Source organism: Coregonus clupeaformis, unplaced genomic scaffold, assembly GCF_020615455.1.
Source record: "Coregonus clupeaformis isolate EN_2021a unplaced genomic scaffold, ASM2061545v1 scaf2227, whole genome shotgun sequence".
NCBI classification, from domain to species: Eukaryota; Metazoa; Chordata; class Actinopteri; order Salmoniformes; family Salmonidae; genus Coregonus; species Coregonus clupeaformis.
In genome coordinates, this window is record NW_025535681.1 from 33,124 (window position 1) to 52,854 (window position 19,731).

At 47.2% G+C, this 19,731-nt stretch overlaps 1 protein-coding gene across 1 annotated transcript in view; it reads left to right on the forward strand.

The window, feature by feature from the left end:
* The first annotated feature begins 1,832 nt into the window (after positions 1-1,832).
* The window catches only part of cnga1b (cyclic nucleotide gated channel subunit alpha 1b), a 45,514-nt gene continuing 27,615 nt past the window's right edge, over positions 1,833-19,731 (forward strand). The window contains exons 1-3 of the mRNA XM_045219287.1: positions 1,833-1,862; positions 19,136-19,289; positions 19,663-19,728. Of these exons, the coding sequence (XP_045075222.1) occupies positions 19,162-19,289; positions 19,663-19,728 (194 nt within the window). The 5' untranslated portion in view covers positions 1,833-1,862; positions 19,136-19,161. The remainder of the gene's footprint in view (positions 1,863-19,135; positions 19,290-19,662; positions 19,729-19,731) is intronic.

A 19,731-nucleotide genomic window follows, 5' to 3' on the forward strand; every position in this document is an offset into this window, starting at 1 on the left:
AGTAGTGTAGTAGTAGTAGTGAGCAACAGTAGTAGTGAAACATAGTGTAGTAGTAGGTAGTAGTAGTGTGTAGTAGAATGTTACAGAGTGTAGATAAGTAGTGTAGTAGAGTGCAGTAGAGTAGAAGTAGTAGAGTAGTGTAGTAGTAGTGCAGCAGTAGTAGTAGCATGCAGCAGTAGAGTAGTAGTGAAGTAGCAGTGTAGTAGAGTGTAGTAGAGTAGAGTAGTGTAGTAGTAGTAGTAGTGTAGCAGTAGTGGAGTAGTAGTGAAGTAGTAGTGTAGTAGTAGTTTAGTATTAGTAGTAGTAGAGCAGTAGTAGTGTGTAGTAGTAGTGTAGTATTAGTGTAAGTAGTATGTGCAGTGAGCAGTAGAGTAGAGTAGTAGAGCGTGTAGAGAGTGTAGCAGAAGAAAGAGTAGTAGTAATGAAGTAGTAGCAGCAGTGTAGCAGTAGTGTAGTAGTAGTAGTAGGAGAAAAGGAGATAGTAAGTAGTAGGAGTATAGTTAGAAGTAAGTAGGCAGTATAGTTAAGTAGTGCAGTAGTAGAAGAAGCAGCAGCAGTAGTAGTAGTAAGGAGAGAGAGAGTGACAGAAGAAGTAGAGAATAGAGTAATGTAGAGTAGCAGTAGAGTAGTGGAGTGTAGTAGTAGTAGTAGTAGTGTAGCAGCAGTAGTAGTAGCAGTGAGTAGAGTTAGCAGCAGTGTGCAGAGTGTAGTAGCAGTGTTAGTAGCAGTGCAGCAGCAGTGTAGCATTAGTGCAGTAGTGAAGTAGCAGTAGTAGTAGAGCAGTAGTAGTAGTAGTAGAGGACAAAGTAGTAAGTAGTGTAGTAGCAGTAGTAGAGAGAGTTGATAGTAGTGTAGTAGCAGTGATATAGTGCAGTAGTAGTAGTGATAGATGTAGTAGTTTAGTAGCAGTGATAAGTGTAGTACTAGTGCAGTAGCAGTGTGATAGCGAGTGCTGATATTAGTGTAGTGGAGTAGTAGTAGTAGTAGTAGTAGTAGTAGAGTAGTAGTAGTAGTAGTAGTAGTAGTAGTGATAGTAATGTAGTAGATTGTTGATATTAGTGTAGTAGAGTGATAGTAGTGTAGTATTTAAGTAGTGGTAGTAGTGTTATAGTAGTGTGTAGTAGAATAGGATAGTGGTGTAGTAAGTGATGATAGATAGTAGTAGTGAAGTAGTAGTGTGATAGTAGTAGTAGTTTGATAGTAGTGGTTGATAGTAAAGTGAGGAGAAAGGATGCGAGGAGAGAGGATGGAGGAGAGAGGATGGGAGGAGATGAAATGAAATGGAGATAAATTGTTTAGATCCTGCAGCACTCAGCTCAAGCAATCAGAAAACACACACACCACAAAAACACCACACACACACACACACACAAACACACACACACACACACACCACACACAAACAAACAAGCAAAACAAACAACACACAAACACACAAAAAACACACCACACAACGTTCTAATCTTGGATAATGCAAATGTTAAATGTTGCTCCCCAGGAGACAGGATAGGGTGTGTAGTGTGTGTGTGTGTGTGTGTGTGTGTGTGTGTGTGTGTGTGTGTGTGTGTGTGTGTGTGTGTGTGTGTGTGTGTGTGTGTGTGTGTGGATGGCTATTATTATCATGTTCTAATCCCCTAAATCCCCTTCAGGGTCAGAGCCACGTTTCAGGGATCCTCTAGCCAAGACACCTGGAATATAGAATAATTCAACCGCCCCAAAACCTCAGGGGGATTAAGCTCGGGAGGTGGGTGTGTCAGTGGGTTAATGATGAGCACGCACCGGCTGGTGGACGGTGGCGGACGGTGTAGAAGAAACAAGGGGCATGTTTTGGCTATCTAGGGACAGGATTAACCGAGCAACAGGTGAGTAGAGGAGTACTGAAATATAGATTACGTTGTTATGTTGTTGTTGCTTGATAAGTATGTGGCTGTGATATTCAATAACCCCATTTACTGTGTATTCCGTCCATTGAGGATAGATCATTTATTTGTTATGTTTGTAGGGATTATTTGAAAGTGGTTTTATGATTTGATGTTGAATGACCCTCCGTTCCTGGAATCATGTATCTGTTAACCTAAGATGAGTTATTAGTTAATAATAATAACTCCTCCTTCAGTCTGTCAGGTTGTATAGGAAGGTCATATACCATTTAGCTCTGATTGGTTTGGAAGCCTGATCAAATTATTATATTGTAATTTTTCTCTGAATGAACTCATGCTTAACCGTATGTAATATTAAGTGATATCATATTGATCGGATATGATGGATTCGAATGTTCCTGTATGGTATTGGCTTTAGTTTAAAGTGATTAATATGAATACATAAAGCTATTTCAATTAATCAGATGCCTCCGTGGGGAGGCGAATATTTTTGTAATCAGATGCTAGGGTTGTATGACATAGCTGATAAGCACTGAGTGAGTGTGAGAGACAGAGAGAGAGAGAGAGAGCGATGGAGAAGAGAGAAAGAGAGAGAGGAAGAGAAGAGAGAAAGGGAGAGGATGCACTGTCATGTTCTTTGTAAGCCGTTGCTAGCAACAAACCCTTCCTCAAAGTCTCAAGCAGCAAAGCCTTCAACCAGCAGCAAAGCTCCTCAAAGTTGAGCAGCAAACCCCTTCCTCAATGTCTGTAGCAGCAACCCCTTCTCAAAGACTCCAGCAGCAAACCCTTCCTCAAAGTCTTAGCAGCAACCTTCCCAAAGACTCTAGCATAAACCCTTCCTCAAAGACTCTAGCATCAAACCCTTCCTCAAAGTCCCTAGCCGCAACCCTTCCTCAAAGTCTCTAGCAGCAACCCTTCTCAAAGTCTCTAGCATCAAACCCTTCCTCAAAGTCTCTAGCAGCAACCCCTTCTCAAAGTCTCCAGCATCAAACCCCTCCCCAAAGTCTCTACATCAAACCCTTACAAAGACTGTAGAAGAAAACCCTTCCTCAAAGTTTCTTGCCAGCAAATCCTTTCTCAAAGACTCTAGCAGCAAACCCTTCCTCAAAGTCTCTAGCAGCAACCCCTTCCTCAAAGTCTCTAGCAGCAAACCCTTCCTCAAAATGTCTAGCAGCAAATCCTTCCTCAAAGTCTCTAGCAGCAAACCCTTCCTCAAAGTCTCTAGCAGCAAACCCTTCCTCAAAGTCTCTAACAGCAAACCCTTCCTCAAAGTCTCTAACAGCAAACCCTTCCTCAAAATCTGTAGCAGCAAACCCTTCCTCAAAGACTCTACCAGGAACCCTTCCTCAAAGATTCTAGCAGCAACCCCTTCCTCAATGACTCTAGCAGCAAACCTTTCCTCAAAGTCTCTGGCAGCAAACCCTTCCTCAAAGTCTCTAGCAGCAACCCCTTCCTCAAAGACTCTAGCAGCAACCCTTCCTCAAAGTCTCTAGCAGCAACCCCTTCCTCAAAATCTCTAGCAGCAAACCCTTCCTCAAAAACTCTAGCAGCAAACCCTTCCTCAAAGTCTGTAGCAGCAAACCCTTCCTCAATGTCTGTAGCAGCAAACCCTTCCTCAAAGTCTCTAGCATCAAACCCTTCCTCAAAGACTCTAGCTGCAAACCCTGCACAACGTCTCTGGCAGCAACCCCTTCATCAAAGTCTGTAGCAGTAAACCCTTCTCAATGACTCTAGCAGCATACCCTTCCTCAAAGTCTCTGGCAGCAAACCCTTCCTCAAAGTCTGTAGCAGCAAGCTCTTCCTCAAAGTCTCTAGCATCAAACCCTTCCTCAAAGTCTCTAGCATCAAACCCTTCCTCAAAGACTCTAGCTGCAAACCCTTCTCAAAGTCTGCAGCAGAAAACCTTTCTCAAAGTCTGTAGCAGCAAACCCTTCTTCAACGTTTCTGGCAGCAAACCCTTCCTCAAAGGCTCTAGCAGCAACCCCTTCCTCAAAGACTCTAGCAGCAAACCCTTCCTCAAAGTCTTTAGCAGCAAACCCTTCCTCAAAGTCTGTAGCAGCAAACCCTTCCTCAAAGTCTGTAGCAGCAACCCTTCCTCAAAGTTTCTGTCAGCAAACCCTTCCTCAAAGACTCTAGCAGCAACCCCTTCCTCAATGACTCTAGCAGCAAACCCTTCCTCAAAGTCTCTGGCAGCAAACCCTTCCTCAAAGTCTGTAGCAACAAGCTCTTCCTCTAAGTCTCTAGCATCAAACCCTTCCTCAAAGTCTCTAGCATCAAACCCTTCCCTCAAAGACTGTAGCTGCAAACCCTTCCTCAAAGTCTGTAGAAGAAAACTCTTTCCTCAAAGTCTGTAGCAGCAAACCCTTCCTCAAAGACTCTAGCAGCAACCCCTTCCTCAAATACTCTAGCAGCAAACCCTTCCTCAAAGTCTCTAGCAGCAAACCCTTCCTCAAAGTCTGTAGCAGCAAACCCTTCCTCAAAGTCTGTAGTGCAGCAACCCCTTCCTCAAAGTCTGTAGCAGCAACCCTTCTCAAAGTTTCTGGTAGCAAACCGTTCTCAAAGATTCTAGCAGCAACCCCTTCCTCAATGACTCTAGCAGCAAACCCTTCCTCAAAGTCTCTGGCAGCAAACCATTCCTCAAAGTCTGTAGCAGCAAGCCCTTCCTCAAAGTTTCTAGCAGCAAATCCTTCCTCAAAGACTCTAGCAGCAAACCCTTCCTCAAAGTCTCTAGCAGCAACCCCTTCCTCAAAGTCTCTAGCAGCAAACCCTTCCTCAAAATGTCTAGCAGCAAATCCTTCCTCAAAGTCTCTAGCAGCAAACCCTTCCTCAAAGTCTCTAGCAGCAAACCCTTCTCAAAGTCTCTAACAGCAAACCCTTCCTCAAAGTCTCTAACAGCAAACCCTTCCTCAAAATCTGTAGCAGCAAACCCTTCCTCAAAGACTCTACCAGGAACCCTTCCTCAAAGATTCTAGCAGCAACCCCTTCCTCAATGACTCTAAGAGCAAACCTTTCCTCAAAGTCTCTGGCAGCAAACCCTTCCTCAAAGTCTCTAGCAGCAACCCCTTCCTCAAAGACTCTAGCAGCAACCCCTTCCTCAAAGTCTCTAGCAGCAACCCCTTCCTCAAAGTCTCTAGCAGCAAACCCTTCAAAGTCTGTAGCAGCAAACCCTTCCTCAAAGTTTCTGGCAGCAAACCCTTCCTCAAAGATTCTAGCAGCAACCCCTTCCTCAAAGACTCTAGCAGCAACCCTTCCTCAAAGTCTCTAGCAGCAACCCCTTCCTCAAAATCTCTAGCAGCAAACCCTTCCTCAAAAACTCTAGCAGCAAACCCTTCCTCAAAGTCTGTAGCAGCAAACCCTTCCTCAATGTCTGTAGCAGCAAACCCTTCCTCAAAGTCTCTAGCATCAAACCCTTCCTCAAAGACTCTAGCTGCAAACCCTTTCGACAACGTCTCTGAGCAACCCCTTCATCAAAGTCTGTAGCAGCAAACCCTTCCTCAATGACTCTAGTAGCATACCTTCCTCAAAGTCTCTGGCAGCAAACCCTTCCTCAAAGTCTGTAGCAGCAAGCTCTTCCTCAAAGTCTCTAGCATCAAACCCTTCCTCAAAGTCTCTAGCATCAAACCCTTCCTCAAAGACTCTAGCTGCAAACCCTTCCTCAAAGTCTGTAGCAGAAAACCTTTCCTCAAAGTCTGTAGCAGCAAACCCTTCTTCAACGTTTCTGGCAGCAAACCCTTCCTCAAAGTCTCTAGTAGCAACCCCTTCCTCAAAGACTCTAGCAGCAAACCCTTCTTCAAAGTCTCTAGCAGCAAACCCTTCTCAAAGTCTGTAGCAGCAAACCCCTTCCTCAAAGTCTGTAGCAGCAACCCCTTCCTCAAAGTTTCTGGCAGCAAACCCTTCCTCAAAGACTCTAGCAGCAACCCCTTCCTCAATGACTCTAGCAGCAAACCCTTCCGCAAAGTCTCCGGCAGCAAACCCTTCCTCAAAGTCCGTAGCAACAAGCTCTTCCTCTAAGTCTCTAGCATCAAACCCTTCCTCAAAGTCTCTAGCATCAAACCCTTCCTCAAAGACTCTAGCTGCAAACCCTTCCTCAAAGTCTGTAGCAGAAAACCTTTCTCAAAGTCTGTAGCAGCAAACCCTTCCTCAAAGACTCTAGCAGCAACCCCTCCTCAAATACTCTAGCAGCAAACCCTTCCTCAAAGTCTCTAGCAGCAAACCCTTCTCAAAGTCTGTAGCAGCAAACCTTCCTCAAAGTCTGTAGCAGCAACCCTTCCTCAAAGTCTGTAGCAGCAACTCCTTCCTCAAAGTTTCTGGCAGCAAACCGTTCTCAAAGATTCTAGCAGCAACCCCTTCCTCAATGACTCTAGCAGCAAACCCTTCCTCAAAGTCTCTGGCAGCAAACCATTCCTCAAAGTCTGTAGCAGCAAGCCCTTCCTCAAAGTTTCTGGCAGCAAATCCTTCCTCAAAGACTCTAGCAGCAACCCCTTCCTCAAAGACTAGCAGCAACCCTTCCTCAAAGTCTCTAGCAGCAACCCCTTCCTCAAAGTCTCTAGCAGCAAACCTTCCTCGAAGTCTGTAGCAGCAAACCCTTACTCAAAGTCTCTAGCAGCAAACCCTTCCTCAAAGTCTCTAGCAGCAAACCCTTCATCAAAGTCTCTAACAGCAAACCCTTCCTCAAAATCTGTAGCAGCAAACCCTTCCTCAAAGACTCTACCAGGAACCCTTCCTCAAAGACTCTAGCAGCAAACCCTTCCTCAGAGTCTCTAGCAGCAAACCCTTCCTCAAAGTTTCTGGCAGCAAACCCTTCCTCAAAGACTCTGGCAGCAACCCTTTCCTCAAAGACTCTAGCAGCAAACCCTTCCTCAAAGACTCTAGCAGCAACCCCTTCCTCAAAGACTCTAGCAGCAACCCCTTCCTCAAAGACTCTAGCAGCAAACCCTTCTCAAAGCCTCTAGCAGCAAGCCCCTTCCTCAAAGTCTCTAGCAGCAAACCCTTCCTCAAAGTCTCTAACAGCAAACCCTTCCTCAAAGTCTCTAACAGCAAACCCTTCCTCAAAATCTGTAGCAGCAAACCCTTCCTCAAAGACTCTACCAGGAACCCTTCCTCAAAGATTCTAGCAGCAACCCCTTCCTCAATGACTCTAGCAGCAAACCTTTCCTCAAAGTCTCTGGCAGCAAACCCTTCCTCAAAGTCTCTAGCAGCAACCCCTTCCTCAAAGACTCTAGCAGCAACCCCTTCCTCAAAGACTCTAGCAGCAACCCCTTCCTCAAAGTCTCTAGCAGCAACCCCTTCCTCAAAGTCTCTAGCAGCAAACCCTTCCTCAAAGTCTGTAGCAGCAAACCCTTCCTCAAAGTTTCTGGCAGCAAACCCTTCCTCAAAGATTCTAGCAGCAACCCCTTCCTCAAAGACTCTAGCAGCAACCCTTCCTCAAAGTCTCTAGCAGCAACCCCTTCCTCAAAATCTCTAGCAGCAAACCCTTCCTCAAAGACTCTAGCAGCAAACCCTTCCTCAAAGTCTGTAGCAGCAAACCCTTCCTCAATGTCTCTAGCATCAAACCCTTCCTCAAAGACTCTAGCTGCAAACCCTTCCTCAACGTCTCTGGCAGCAACCCCTTCCTCAAAGTCTGTAGCAGCAAACCCTTCCTCAAAGTCTGTAGCAGCAAACCCTTCCTCAATGACTCTAGCAGCAACCCCTTCCTCAAAGACTAGCAGCAACCCTTCCTCAAAGTCTCTAGCAGCAACCCCTTCCTCAAAGACTCTAGCAGCAAACCCTTCCTCGAAGTCTGTGGCAGCAAACCCTTACTCAAAGTCTCTAGCAGCAAACCCTTCCTCAAAGTCTCTAGTAGCAAACCCTTCATCAAAGTCTCTAACAGCAAACCCTTCCTCAGAGTCTCTAGCAGCAAACCCTTCCTCAAAGTTTCTGGCAGCAAACCCTTCCTCAAAGAATCTAGCAGCAACCCCTTCCTCAAAGACTCTAGCAGCAAACCCTTCCTCAAAGCCTCTAGCAGCAAGCCTTTCCTCAAAGACTCTAGCAGCAAACCCTTCCTCAAAGTCTGTAGCAGCAAACCATTCCTCAAAGTCTATAGCAGCAAACCCTTCCTCAAAGACTCTACCAGGAACCCTTCCTCTAAATCTCTAGCAGCAACCCTTCCTCAAAGACTATAGCATCAAACCCTTCCTCAAAGTCTCTAGCATCAAACCCTTCGTCAAAGACTGTAGAAGCAAACCCTTCCTCGAAGTCTGTAGCAGCAAACCCTTACTCAAAGTCTCTAGCAGCAAACCCTTCCTCAAAGACTCTAGCAGCAACCCTTCCTTAAAGACTCTAGCAGCAACCCTTCCTCAAAGTCTCTAGCAGCAAACCCTTCTTCAAAGATTCTGGCAGCAAACCCTTCCTCAAAGTCTCTGGCAGCAAACCCTTCCTCAAAGTCTGTAGCAGCAAATCCTTCCTCAAAGTCTCTAGCATCAAACCCTTCCTCAAAGTCTGTAGCAGCAACCTCTTCCTCAAAGTTTCTGGCAGCAAACCCTTCCTCAAAGACTCTAGCAGCAACCCCTTCCTCAAAGACTCTAGCAGCAACCCTTCCTCAAAGTCTCTAGCAGCAACCCCTTCCTCAACGTTTCTGGCAGCAAACCCTTCCTCAAAGTCTCTAGCAGCAACCCTTCTTCAAAGTCTGTAGCAGCAACCCCTTCCTCAAAGTTTCTGGCAGCAAACCCTTCCTCAAAGACCCTAGCAGCAACCCTTCTTCAAAGTCTGTAGCAGCAACCCCTTCCTCAAAGTTTCTGGCAGCAAACCCTTCCTCTAAATCTCTAACATCAAACCCTTCCTCAAAGTCTCTAGCATCAAACCCTTCGTCAAAGACTGTAGAAGCAACCCTTCCTCAAAGTCTCTAGCAGCAACCCCTTCCTCAAAATCTCTAGCAGCAAACCCTTCCTCAAAGACTCTAGCAGCAAACCCTTCCTCAAAGTCTGTAGCAGCAAACCCTTCCTCAATGTCTGTAGCAGCAAACCCCTTCCTCAAAGTCTCTAGCATCAAACCCTTCCTCAAAGACTCTAGCTGCAAACCCCTTCGTCAACGTCTCTGGCAGCAACCCCTTCCTCAAAGTCTGTAGCAGCAAACCCTTCCTCAAAGTCTGTAGCAGCAAACCCTTCCTCAATGACTCTAGCAGCAACCCCTTCCTCAAAGACTAGCAGCAACCCTTCCTCAAAGTCTCTAGCAGCAACCCCTTCCTCAAAGACTCTAGCAGCAAACCCTTCCTCGAAGTCTGTAGCAGCAAACCCTTACTCAAAGTCTCTAGCAGCAAACCCTTCCTCAAAGTCTCTAGCAGCAAACCCTTCATCAAAGTCTCTAACAGCAAACCCTTCCTCAGAGTCTCTAGCAGCAAACCCTTCCTCAAAGTTTCTGGCAGCAAACCCTTCCTCAAAGAATCTAGCAGCAACCCCTTCCTCAAAGACTCTAGCAGCAAACCCTTCCTCAAAGCCTCTAGCAGCAAGCCTTTCCTCAAAGACTCTAGCAGCAAACCCTTCCTCAAAGTCTGTAGCAGCAAACCATTCCTCAAAGTCTGTAGCAGCAAACCCTTCCTCAAAGACTCTACCAGGAACCCTTCCTCTAAATCTCTAGCAGCAACCCTTCCTCAAAGACTATAGCATCAAACCCTTCCTCAAAGTCTCTAGCATCAAACCTTTCGTCAAAGACTGTAGAAGCAAACCCTTCCTCGAAGTCTGTAGCAGCAAACCCTTACTCAAAGTCTCTAGCAGCAAACCCTTCCTCAAAGACTCTAGCAGCAACCCTTCCTTAAAGACTCTAGCAGCAACCCTTCCTCAAAGTCTCTAGCAGCAAACCCTTCTTCAAAGATTCTGGCAGCAAACCCTTCCTCAAAGTCTCTGGCAGCAAACCCTTCCTCAAAGTCTGTAGCAGCAAATCCTTCCTCAAAGTCTCTAGCATCAAACCCTTCCTCAAAGTCTGTAGCAGCAACCCCTTCCTCAAAGTTTCTGGCAGCAAACCCTTCCTCAAAGACTCTAGCAGCAACCCATTCCTCAAAGACTCTAGCAGCAACCCTTCCTCAAAGTCTCTAGCAGCAACCCCTTCCTCAACGTTTCTGGCAGCAAACCCTTCCTCAAAGTCTCTAGCAGCAACCCTTCTTCAAAGTCTGTAGCAGCAACCCCTTCCTCAAAGTTTCTGGCAGCAAACCCTTCCTCAAAGACTCTAGCAGCAAACCCTTTCTCAAAGTCTGTAGCAGCAAACCCTTCCTCAAAGTCTCTAGCAGCAACCCCTTCCTCAAAGACTCTAGCAGCAAACCCTTCCTCAAAGTTTCTGGCAGCAAACCCTTCCTCAAAAACTCTAGCAGCAAACCCTTCCTCAAAGACTCTAGCAGCAACCCCTTCCTCAATGACTCTAGCAGCAAACCCTTCCTCAAAGTCTCTGGTAGCAAACCCTTCCTCAAAGACTCTAGCAGCAACCCCTTCCTCATTGACTCTAGCAGCAAACCCTTCCTCAAAGTCTCTGGCAGCAAACCCTTCCTCAAAGTCTGTAGCAGCAAGCTCTTCCTCAAAGTCTCTAGCATCAAACCCTTCCTCAAAGTCTGTAGCAGCAAACCCTTCCTCAACGTTTCTGGCAGCAAATCCTTCCTCAAAGACTCTAGCAGCAACCCCTTCCTCAAAGACTCTATCAGCAAACCCTTCCTCAAAGTCTCTAGCAGCAAACCCTTCCTCAAAGTCTGTAGCAGCAAACCCTTCCTCAAAGTCTGTAGCAGCAACCCTTCCTCAAAGTCTGTAGCAGCAACCCTTCCTCAAAGTCTGTAGCAGCAACCCTTCCTCAAAGTTTCTGGCAGCAAACCGTTCCTCAAAGATTCTAGCAGTAACCCCTTCCTCAATGACTCTAGCAGCAAACCCTTCTCAAAGTCTCCTGGCAGCAAACCATTCCTCAAAGTCTGTAGCAGCAAGCCCTTCCTCAAAGTTTCTAGCAGCAAATCCTTCCTCAAAGACTCTAGCAGCAAACCCTTCCTCAAAGTCTCTAGCAGCAACCTTCCTCAAAGTCTCTAGCAGCAAACCCTTCCTCAAAATGTCTAGCAGCAAATCCTTCCTCAAAGTCTCTAGCAGCAAACCCTTCCTCAAAGTCTCTAGCAGCAAACCCTTCCTCAAAGTCTCTAACAGCAAACCCTTCCTCAAAGTCTCTAACAGCAAACCCTTCCTCAAAATCTGTAGCAGCAAACCCTTCCTCAAAGACTCTACCAGGAACCCTTCTCAAAGATTCTAGCAGCAACCCCTTCCTCAATGACTCTAAGAGCAAACCTTTCCTCAAAGTCTCTGGCAGCAAACCCTTCCTCAAAGTCTCTAGCAGCAACCTTCCTCAAAGACTCTAGCAGCAACCCCTTCCTCAAAGTCTCTAGTAGCAACCCTTCTCAAAGTCTCTAGCAGCAAACCCTTCAAAGTCTGTAGCAGCAAACCCTTCCTCAAAGTTTCTGGCAGCAAACCCTTCCTCAAAGATTCTAGCAGCAACCCCTTCCCTCAAAGACTCTAGCAGCAACCCTTCCTCAAAGTCTCTAGCAGCAACCCCTTCCTCAAAATCTCTAGCAGCAAACCCTTCCTCAAAAACTCTAGCAGCAAACCCTTCCTCAAAGTCTGTAGCAGCAAACCCTTTCCTCAATGTCTGTAGCAGCAAACCCTTCCTCAAAGTCTCTAGCATCAAACCCTTCCTCAAAGACTCTAGCTGCAAACCCTTCGTCAACGTCTCTGGCAGCAACCCCTTCATCAAAGTCTGTAGCAGCAAACCCTTCCTCAATGACTCTAGCAGCATACCCTTCCTCAAAGTCTCTGGCAGCAAACCCTTCCTCAAAGTCTGTAGCAGCAAGCTCTTCCTCAAAGTCTCTAGCATCAAACCCTTCCTCAAAGTCTCTAGCATCAAACCCTTCCTCAAAGACTCTAGCTGCAAACCCTTCCTCAAAGTCTGTAGCAGAAAACCTTTCCTCAAAGTCTGTAGCAGCAAACCCTTCTTCAACGTTTCTGGCAGCAAACCCTTCCTCAAAGTCTCTAGCAGCAACCCCTTCCTCAAAGACTCTAGCAGCAAACCCTTCTTCAAAGTCTCTAGCAGCAAACCCTTCCTCAAAGTCTGTAGCAGCAAACCCTTCCTCAAAGTCTGTAGCAGCAACCCTTCCTCAAAGTTTCTGGCAGCAAACCCTTCCTCAAAGACTCTAGCAGCAACCCCTTCCTCAATGACTCTAGCAGCAAACCCTTCCGCAAAGTCTCTGGCAGCAAACCCTTCCTCAAAGTCCGTAGCAACAAGCTCTTCCTCTAAGTCTCTAGCATCAAACCCTTCCTCAAAGTCTCTAGCATCAAACCCTTCCTCAAAGACTCTAGCTGCAAACCCTTCCTCAAAGTCTGTAGCAGAAAACCTTTCCTCAAAGTCTGTAGCAGCAAACCCTTCCTCAAAGACTCTAGCAGCAACCCCTTCCTCAAATACTCTAGCAGCAAACCCTTCCTCAAAGTCTCTAGCAGCAAACCCTTCCTCAAAGTCTGTAGCAGCAAACCCTTCCTCAAAGTCTGTAGCAGCAACCCTTCCTCAAAGTCTGTAGCAGCAACCCTTCCTCAAAGTTTCTGGCAGCAAACCGTTCCTCAAAGATTCTAGCAGCAACCCCTTCCTCAATGACTCTAGCAGCAAACCCTTCCTCAAAGTCTCTGGCAGCAAACCATTCCTCAAAGTCTGTAGCAGCAAGCCCTTCCTCAAAGTTTCTGGCAGCAAATCCTTCCTCAAAGACTCTAGCAGCAACCCCTTCCTCAAAGACTAGCAGCAACCCTTCCTCAAAGTCTCTAGCAGCAACCCCTTCCTCAAAGTCTCTAGCAGCAAACCCTTCCTCGAAGTCTGTAGCAGCAAACCCTTACTCAAAGTCTCTAGCAGCAAACCCTTCCCTCAAAGTCTCTAGCAGCAAACCCTTCATCAAAGTCTCTAACAGCAAACCCTTCCTCAAAATCTGTAGCAGCAAACCCTTCCTCAAAGACTCTACCAGGAACCCTTCCTCAAAGACTCTAGCAGCAAACCCTTCCTCAGAGTCTCTAGCAGCAAACCCCTTCCTCAAAGTTTCTGGCAGCAAACCCTTCCCTCAAAGACTCTGGCAGCAACCCCTTTCCTCAAAGACTCTAGCAGCAAACCCTTCCTCAAAGACTCTAGCAGCAACCCCTTCCTCAAAGACTCTAGCAGCAACCCCTTCCTCAAAGACTCTAGCAGCAAACCCTTCCTCAAAGCCTCTAGCAGCAAGCCCTTCCTCAAAGTCTCTAGCAGCAAACCCTTCCTCAAAGTCTCTAACAGCAAACCCTTCCTCAAAGTCTCTAACAGCAAACCCTTCCTCAAAATCTGTAGCAGCAAACCCTTCCTCAAAGACTCTACCAGGAACCCTTCCTCAAAGATTCTAGCAGCAACCCCTTCCTCAATGACTCTAGCAGCAAACCTTTCCTCAAAGTCTCTGGCAGCAAACCCTTCCTCAAAGTCTCTAGCAGCAACCCCTTCCTCAAAGACTCTAGCAGCAACCCCTTCCTCAAAGACTCTAGCAGCAACCCCTTCCTCAAAGTCTCTAGCAGCAACCCCTTCCTCAAAGTCTCTAGCAGCAAACCCTTCCTCAAAGTCTGTAGCAGCAAACCCTTCCTCAAAGTTTCTGGCAGCAAACCCTTCCTCAAAGATTCTAGCAGCAACCCCTTCCTCAAAGACTCTAGCAGCAACCCTTCCTCAAAGTCTCTAGCAGCAACCCCTTCCTCAAAATCTCTAGCAGCAAACCCTTCCTCAAAGACTCTAGCAGCAAACCCTTCCTCAAAGTCTGTAGCAGCAAACCCTTCCTCAATGTCTCTAGCATCAAACCCTTCCTCAAAGACTCTAGCTGCAAACCCTTCGTCAACGTCTCTGGCAGCAACCCCTTCCTCAAAGTCTGTAGCAGCAAACCCTTCCTCAAAGTCTGTAGCAGCAAACCCTTCCTCAATGACTCTAGCAGCAACCCCTTCCTCAAAGACTAGCAGCAACCCTTCCTCAAAGTCTCTAGCAGCAACCCCTTCCTCAAAGACTCTAGCAGCAAACCCTTCCTCGAAGTCTGTAGCAGCAAACCCTTACTCAAAGTCTCTAGCAGCAAACCCTTCCTCAAAGTCTCTAGCAGCAAACCCTTCATCAAAGTCTCTAACAGCAAACCCTTCCTCAGAGTCTCTAGCAGCAAACCCTTCCTCAAAGTTTCTGGCAGCAAACCCTTCCTCAAAGAATCTAGCAGCAACCCCTTCCTCAAAGACTCTAGCAGCAAACCCCTTCCTCAAAGCCTCTAGCAGCAAGCCTTTCCTCAAAGACTCTAGCAGCAAACCCTTCTCAAAGTCTGTAGCAGCAAACCATTCCTCAAAGTCTATAGCAGCAAACCCTTCCTCAAAGACTCTACCAGGAACCCTTCCTCTAAATCTCTAGCAGCAACCCTTCCTCAAAGACTATAGCATCAAACCCTTCCTCAAAGTCTCTAGCATCAAACCCTTCGTCAAAGACTGTAGAAGCAAACCCTTCCTCGAAGTCTGTAGCAGCAAACCCTTACTCAAAGTCTCTAGCAGCAAACCCTTCCTCAAAGACTCTAGCAGCAACCCCTTCCTTAAAGACTCTAGCAGCAACCCTTCCTCAAAGTCTCTAGCAGCAAACCCTTCTTCAAAGATTCTGGCAGCAAACCCTTCCTCAAAGTCTCTGGCAGCAAACCCTTCCTCAAAGTCTGTAGCAGCAAATCCTTCCTCAAAGTCTCTAGCATCAAACCCTTCCTCAAAGTCTGTAGCAGCAACCTCTTCCTCAAAGTTTCTGGCAGCAAACCCTTCCTCAAAGACTCTAGCAGCAACCCCTTCCTCAAAGACTCTAGCAGCAACCCTTCCTCAAAGTCTCTAGCAGCAACCCTTCCTCAACGTTTCTGGCAGCAAACCCTTCCTCAAAGTCTCTAGCAGCAACCCTTCTTCAAAGTCTGTAGCAGCAACCCCTTCCTCAAAGTTTCTGGCAGCAAACCCTTCCTCAAAGACCCTAGCAGCAACCCTTCTTCAAAGTCTGTAGCAGCAACCCCTTCCTCAAAGTTTCTGGCAGCAAACCCTTCCTCTAAATCTCTAACATCAAACCCTTCCTCAAAGTCTCTAGCATCAAACCCTTCGTCAAAGACTGTAGAAGCAACCCTTCCTCAAAGTCTCTAGCAGCAACCCCTTCCTCAAAATCTCTAGCAGCAAACCCTTCCTCAAAGACTCTAGCAGCAAACCCTTCCTCAAAGTCTGTAGCAGCAAACCCTTCCTCAATGTCTGTAGCAGCAAACCCTTCCTCAAAGTCTCTAGCATCAAACCCTTCCTCAAAGACTCTAGCTGCAAACCCTTCGTCAACGTCTCTGGCAGCAACCCCTTCCTCAAAGTCTGTAGCAGCAAACCCTTCCTCAAAGTCTGTAGCAGCAAACCCTTCCTCAATGACTCTAGCAGCAACCCCTTCCTCAAAGACTAGCAGCAACCCTTCCTCAAAGTCTCTAGCAGCAACCCCTTCCTCAAAGACTCTAGCAGCAAACCCTTCCTCGAAGTCTGTAGCAGCAAACCCTTACTCAAAGTCTCTAGCAGCAAACCCTTCCTCAAAGTCTCTAGCAGCAAACCCTTCATCAAAGTCTCTAACAGCAAACCCTTCCTCAGAGTCTCTAGCAGCAAACCCTTCCTCAAAGTTTCTAGCAGCAAACCCTTCCTCAAAGAATCTAGCAGCAACCCCTTCCTCAAAGACTCTAGCAGCAAACCCTTCCTCAAAGCCTCTAGCAGCAAGCCTTCTCAAAGACTCTAGCAGCAAACCCTTCTCAAAGTCTGTAGCAGCAAACCATTCTCAAAGTCTGTAGCAGCAAACCCTTCCTCAAAGACTCTACCAGGAACCCTTCCTCTAAATCTCTAGCAGCAACCCTTCCTCAAAGACTATAGCATCAAACCCTTCCTCAAAGTCTCTAGCATCAAACCTTTCGTCAAAGACTGTAGAAGCAAACCCTTCCTCGAAGTCTGTAGCAGCAAACCCTTACTCAAAGTCTCTAGCAGCAAACCCTTCCTCAAAGACTCTAGCAGCAACCCTTCCTTAAAGACTCTAGCAGCAACCCTTCCTCAAAGTCTCTAGCAGCAAACCCTTCTTCAAAGATTCTGGCAGCAAACCCTTCCTCAAAGTCTCTGGCAGCAAACCCTTCCTCAAAGTCTGTAGCAGCAAATCCTTCCTCAAAGTCTCTAGCATCAAACCCTTCTCAAAGTCTTAGCAGCAACCCCTTCCTCAAAGTTTCTGGCAGCAAACCCTTCCTCAAAGACTCTAGCAGCAACCCATTCCTCAAAGACTCTAGCAGCAACCCTTCCTCAAAGTCTCTAGCAGCAACCCCTTCCTCAACGTTTCTGGCAGCAAACCCTTCCTCAAAGTCTCTAGCAGCAACCCTTCTTCAAAGTCTGTAGCAGCAACCCCTTCCTCAAAGTTTCTGGCAGCAAACCCTTCCTCAAAGACTCTAGCAGCAAACCCTTTCTCAAAGTCTGTAGCAGCAAACCCTTCCTCAAAGTCTCTAGCAGCAACCCCTTCCTCAAAGACTCTAGCAGCAAACCCTTCCTCAAAGTTTCTGGCAGCAAACCCTTCCTCAAAAACTCTAGCAGCAAACCCTTCCTCAAAGACTCTAGCAGCAACCCCTTCCTCAATGACTCTAGCAGCAAACCCTTCCTCAAAGTCTCTGGTAGCAAACCCTTCCTCAAAGACTCTAGCAGCAACCCCTTCCTCATTGACTCTAGCAGCAAACCCTTCCTCAAAGTCTCTGGCAGCAAACCCTTCCTCAAAGTCTGTAGCAGCAAGCTTCCTCAAAGTCTCTAGCATCAAACCCTTCCTCAAAGTCTGTTAGCAGCAAACCCTTCCTCAACGTTTCTGGCAGCAAATCCTTCCTCAAAGACTCTAGCAGCAACCCCTTCCTCAAAGACTCTATCAGCAAACCCTTCCTCAAAGTCTCTAGCAGCAAACCCTTCCTCAAAGTCTGTAGCAGCAAACCCTTCCTCAAAGTCTGTAGCAGCAACCCTTCCTCAAAGTTTCTGGCAGCAAACCCTTCCTCAAAGATTCTAGCAGCAACCCCTTCCTCAAAGTTTCTGGCAGCAAACCCTTCCTCAAAGATTCTAGCAGCAACCCTTCCTCAAAGTTTCTGGCAGCAACCCTTCGTCAAAGACTGTAGAAGCAACCCTTCCTCAATGACTCTAGCAGCAAACCCTTCCTCTAAATCTCTAACATCAAACCCTTCCTCAAAGTCTCTAGCATCAAACCCTTCGTCAAAGACTGTAGAAGCAACCCTTCCTCAATGTCTCTAGCAGCAAACCCTTCCTCAAAGTCTGTAGCAGCAAACCCTTCCTCAAAGTCTCTAGCAGCAAACCCTTCCTCAAAGTCTGTAGCAGCAAACCCTTCCTCAAAGTCTCTAGCAGCAACCCCTTCCTCAAAGACTCTAGCAGCAAACCCTTCCTCAAAGTTTCTGGCAGCAAACCCTTCCTCAAAGACTCTAGCAGCAAACCCTTCCTCAAAGACTCTAGCAGCAACCCCTTCCTCAATGACTCTAGCAGCAAACCCTTCCTCAAAGTCTCTGGTAGCAAACCCTTCCTCAAAGACTCTAGCAGCAACCCCTTCCTCAATGACTCTAGCAGCAAACCCTTCCTCAAAGTCTCTGGCAGCAAACCCTTCCTCAAAGTCTGTAGCAGCAAGCTCTTCCTCAAAGTCTCTAGCATCAAACCCTTCCTCAAAGTCTGTAGCAGCAAACCCTTCCTCAACGTTTCTGGCAGCAAATCCTTCCTCAAAGACTCTAGCATCAAACCCTTCCTCAAAGTCTGTAGCAGCAAACCCTTCCTCAAAGACTCTAGCAGCAAACCCTTCCTCAAAGACTCTAGCAGCAACCCCTTCCTCAATGACTCTAGCAGCAAACCCTTCCTCAAAGTCTCTGGTAGCAAACCCTTCCTCAAAGACTCTAGCAGCAACCCCTTCCTCAATGACTCTAGCAGCAAACCCTTCCTCAAAGTCTCTGGCAGCAAACCCTTCCTCAAAGTCTGTAGCAGCAAGCTCTTCCTCAAAGTCTCTAGCAGCAAACCCTTCCTCAAAGTCTGTAGCAGCAAACCCTTCCTCAAAGTCTGTAGCAGCAACCCTTCCTCAAAGTTTCTGGCAGCAACCCCTTCCTCAAAGTCTGTAGCAGCAACCCTTCCTCAAAATCTCTAGCAGCAACCCCTTCCTCAATGACTCTAGCAGCAAACCCTTCCTCTAAATCTCTAACATCAAACCCTTCCTCAAAGTCTCTAGCATCAAACCCTTCGTCAAAGACTGTAGAAGCAACCCTTCCTCAATGTCTCTAGCAGCAAACCCTTCCTCAAAGTCTGTAGCAGCAAACCCTTCCTCAAAGTCTCTAGCAGCAAACCCTTCCTCAAAGACTCTATCAGCAACCCTTCCTCAAAGTCTCTAGCAGCAACCCTTCCTCAAAGTCTCTAGCAGCAACCCTTCTTCAAAGTCTGTAGCAGCAAACCCTTCCTCAAAGTCTGTAGCAGCAAACCCTTCCTCAAAGACTCTAGCAGCAACCCTTCATCAAAGTCTCTGGCAGCAAACCCTTCCTCAAAGTCTGTAGCAGCAAGCCCTTCCTCAAAGACTCTAGCAGCAAACCCTTCCTCAAAGTCTCTGGCAGCAAACCCTTCCTCAAAGTCTGTAGCAGCAAGCCCTTCCTCAAAGACTCTAGCAGCAACCCTTCCTCAAAGTCTCTAGCATCAAACCCTTCCTCAAAGACTCTAGCAGCAACCCTTCCTCAAAGTCTCTAGCAGCAACCCTTCCTCAAAGTCTGTAGCAGCAAACCCTTCCTCAAAGTCTGTAGCAGCAAACCCTTCCTCAACGTTTCTGGCAGCAACCCCTTCCTCAAAGACTCTAGCAGCAACCCCTTCCTCAAAGACTCTACCAGGAACCCTTCCTCAAAGTCTCTAGCAGCAACCCTTCCTCAAAGTCTCTAGCATCAAACCCTTCCTCAAAGACTCTAGCAGCAACCCTTCCTCAAAGTCTCTAGCAGTAAACCCTTCCTCAATGTCTGTAGAAGCAAACCCTTCCTCAAAGACTCTAGCAGCAACCCTTCCTCAAAGACTCTAGCAGCAAACCCTTCCTCAAAGTTTATATCTGAGTATCAACTAGTTCCAGTCCCACTACTCTGAGTATCAACTAGTTCCAGTCCCACTACTCTATCTGAGTATCAACTAGTTCCTGTCCCACTATCTGAGATAGGGCTGTTTCTTCTGACCTCACAGGAAACCAAGAGGAAGTACTTCCTGTGATGTCAGTGAGGGTGGCCCCTGTGACCCCTGCTGGCCCAGCCCCCTCCCAGCCCCAGCCCCGCCCCCCACCACTAATCGCTCTGCAGGATATGGAGGGGGAGACAGGGGAGATGGGGGAGGCACACAGGTAAGGACCTATAGACCTTAGAACTTAGAACATAGAACGATTAGTTACCGGAGTGTAACTCCAGTTCTATGAGTGGAGCTCCGCCCCATAGGACTTAAGGCCCTGCCGACCCTCTCTAGTCTCGCTGAAGATAAATATCTCGGGAGGCTGATTGAGGGGAGGCATCCCCTCTTATAGGGACACCTGTACTCCTATTGGCTGCAGGTGTGTGCATAATTTTGTCTCAGGCTGATGCTGCCTTAGGGCAGTGGGTAAACCAATAGGAGCAGAGCTCCCCTATGGGGCGGAGCTCCACGATATAGAACATAGAACCTTGAACCTCGAACTGAAATATCAGAGAACATTGTGTCTTATGATGGTGATCTTCGTCTAGGTGTACAAGGAGGCCCGGTGTGCAGGTTCCCTTCAACATGAACAACAGCAACAACAACGAGGAAGAGTA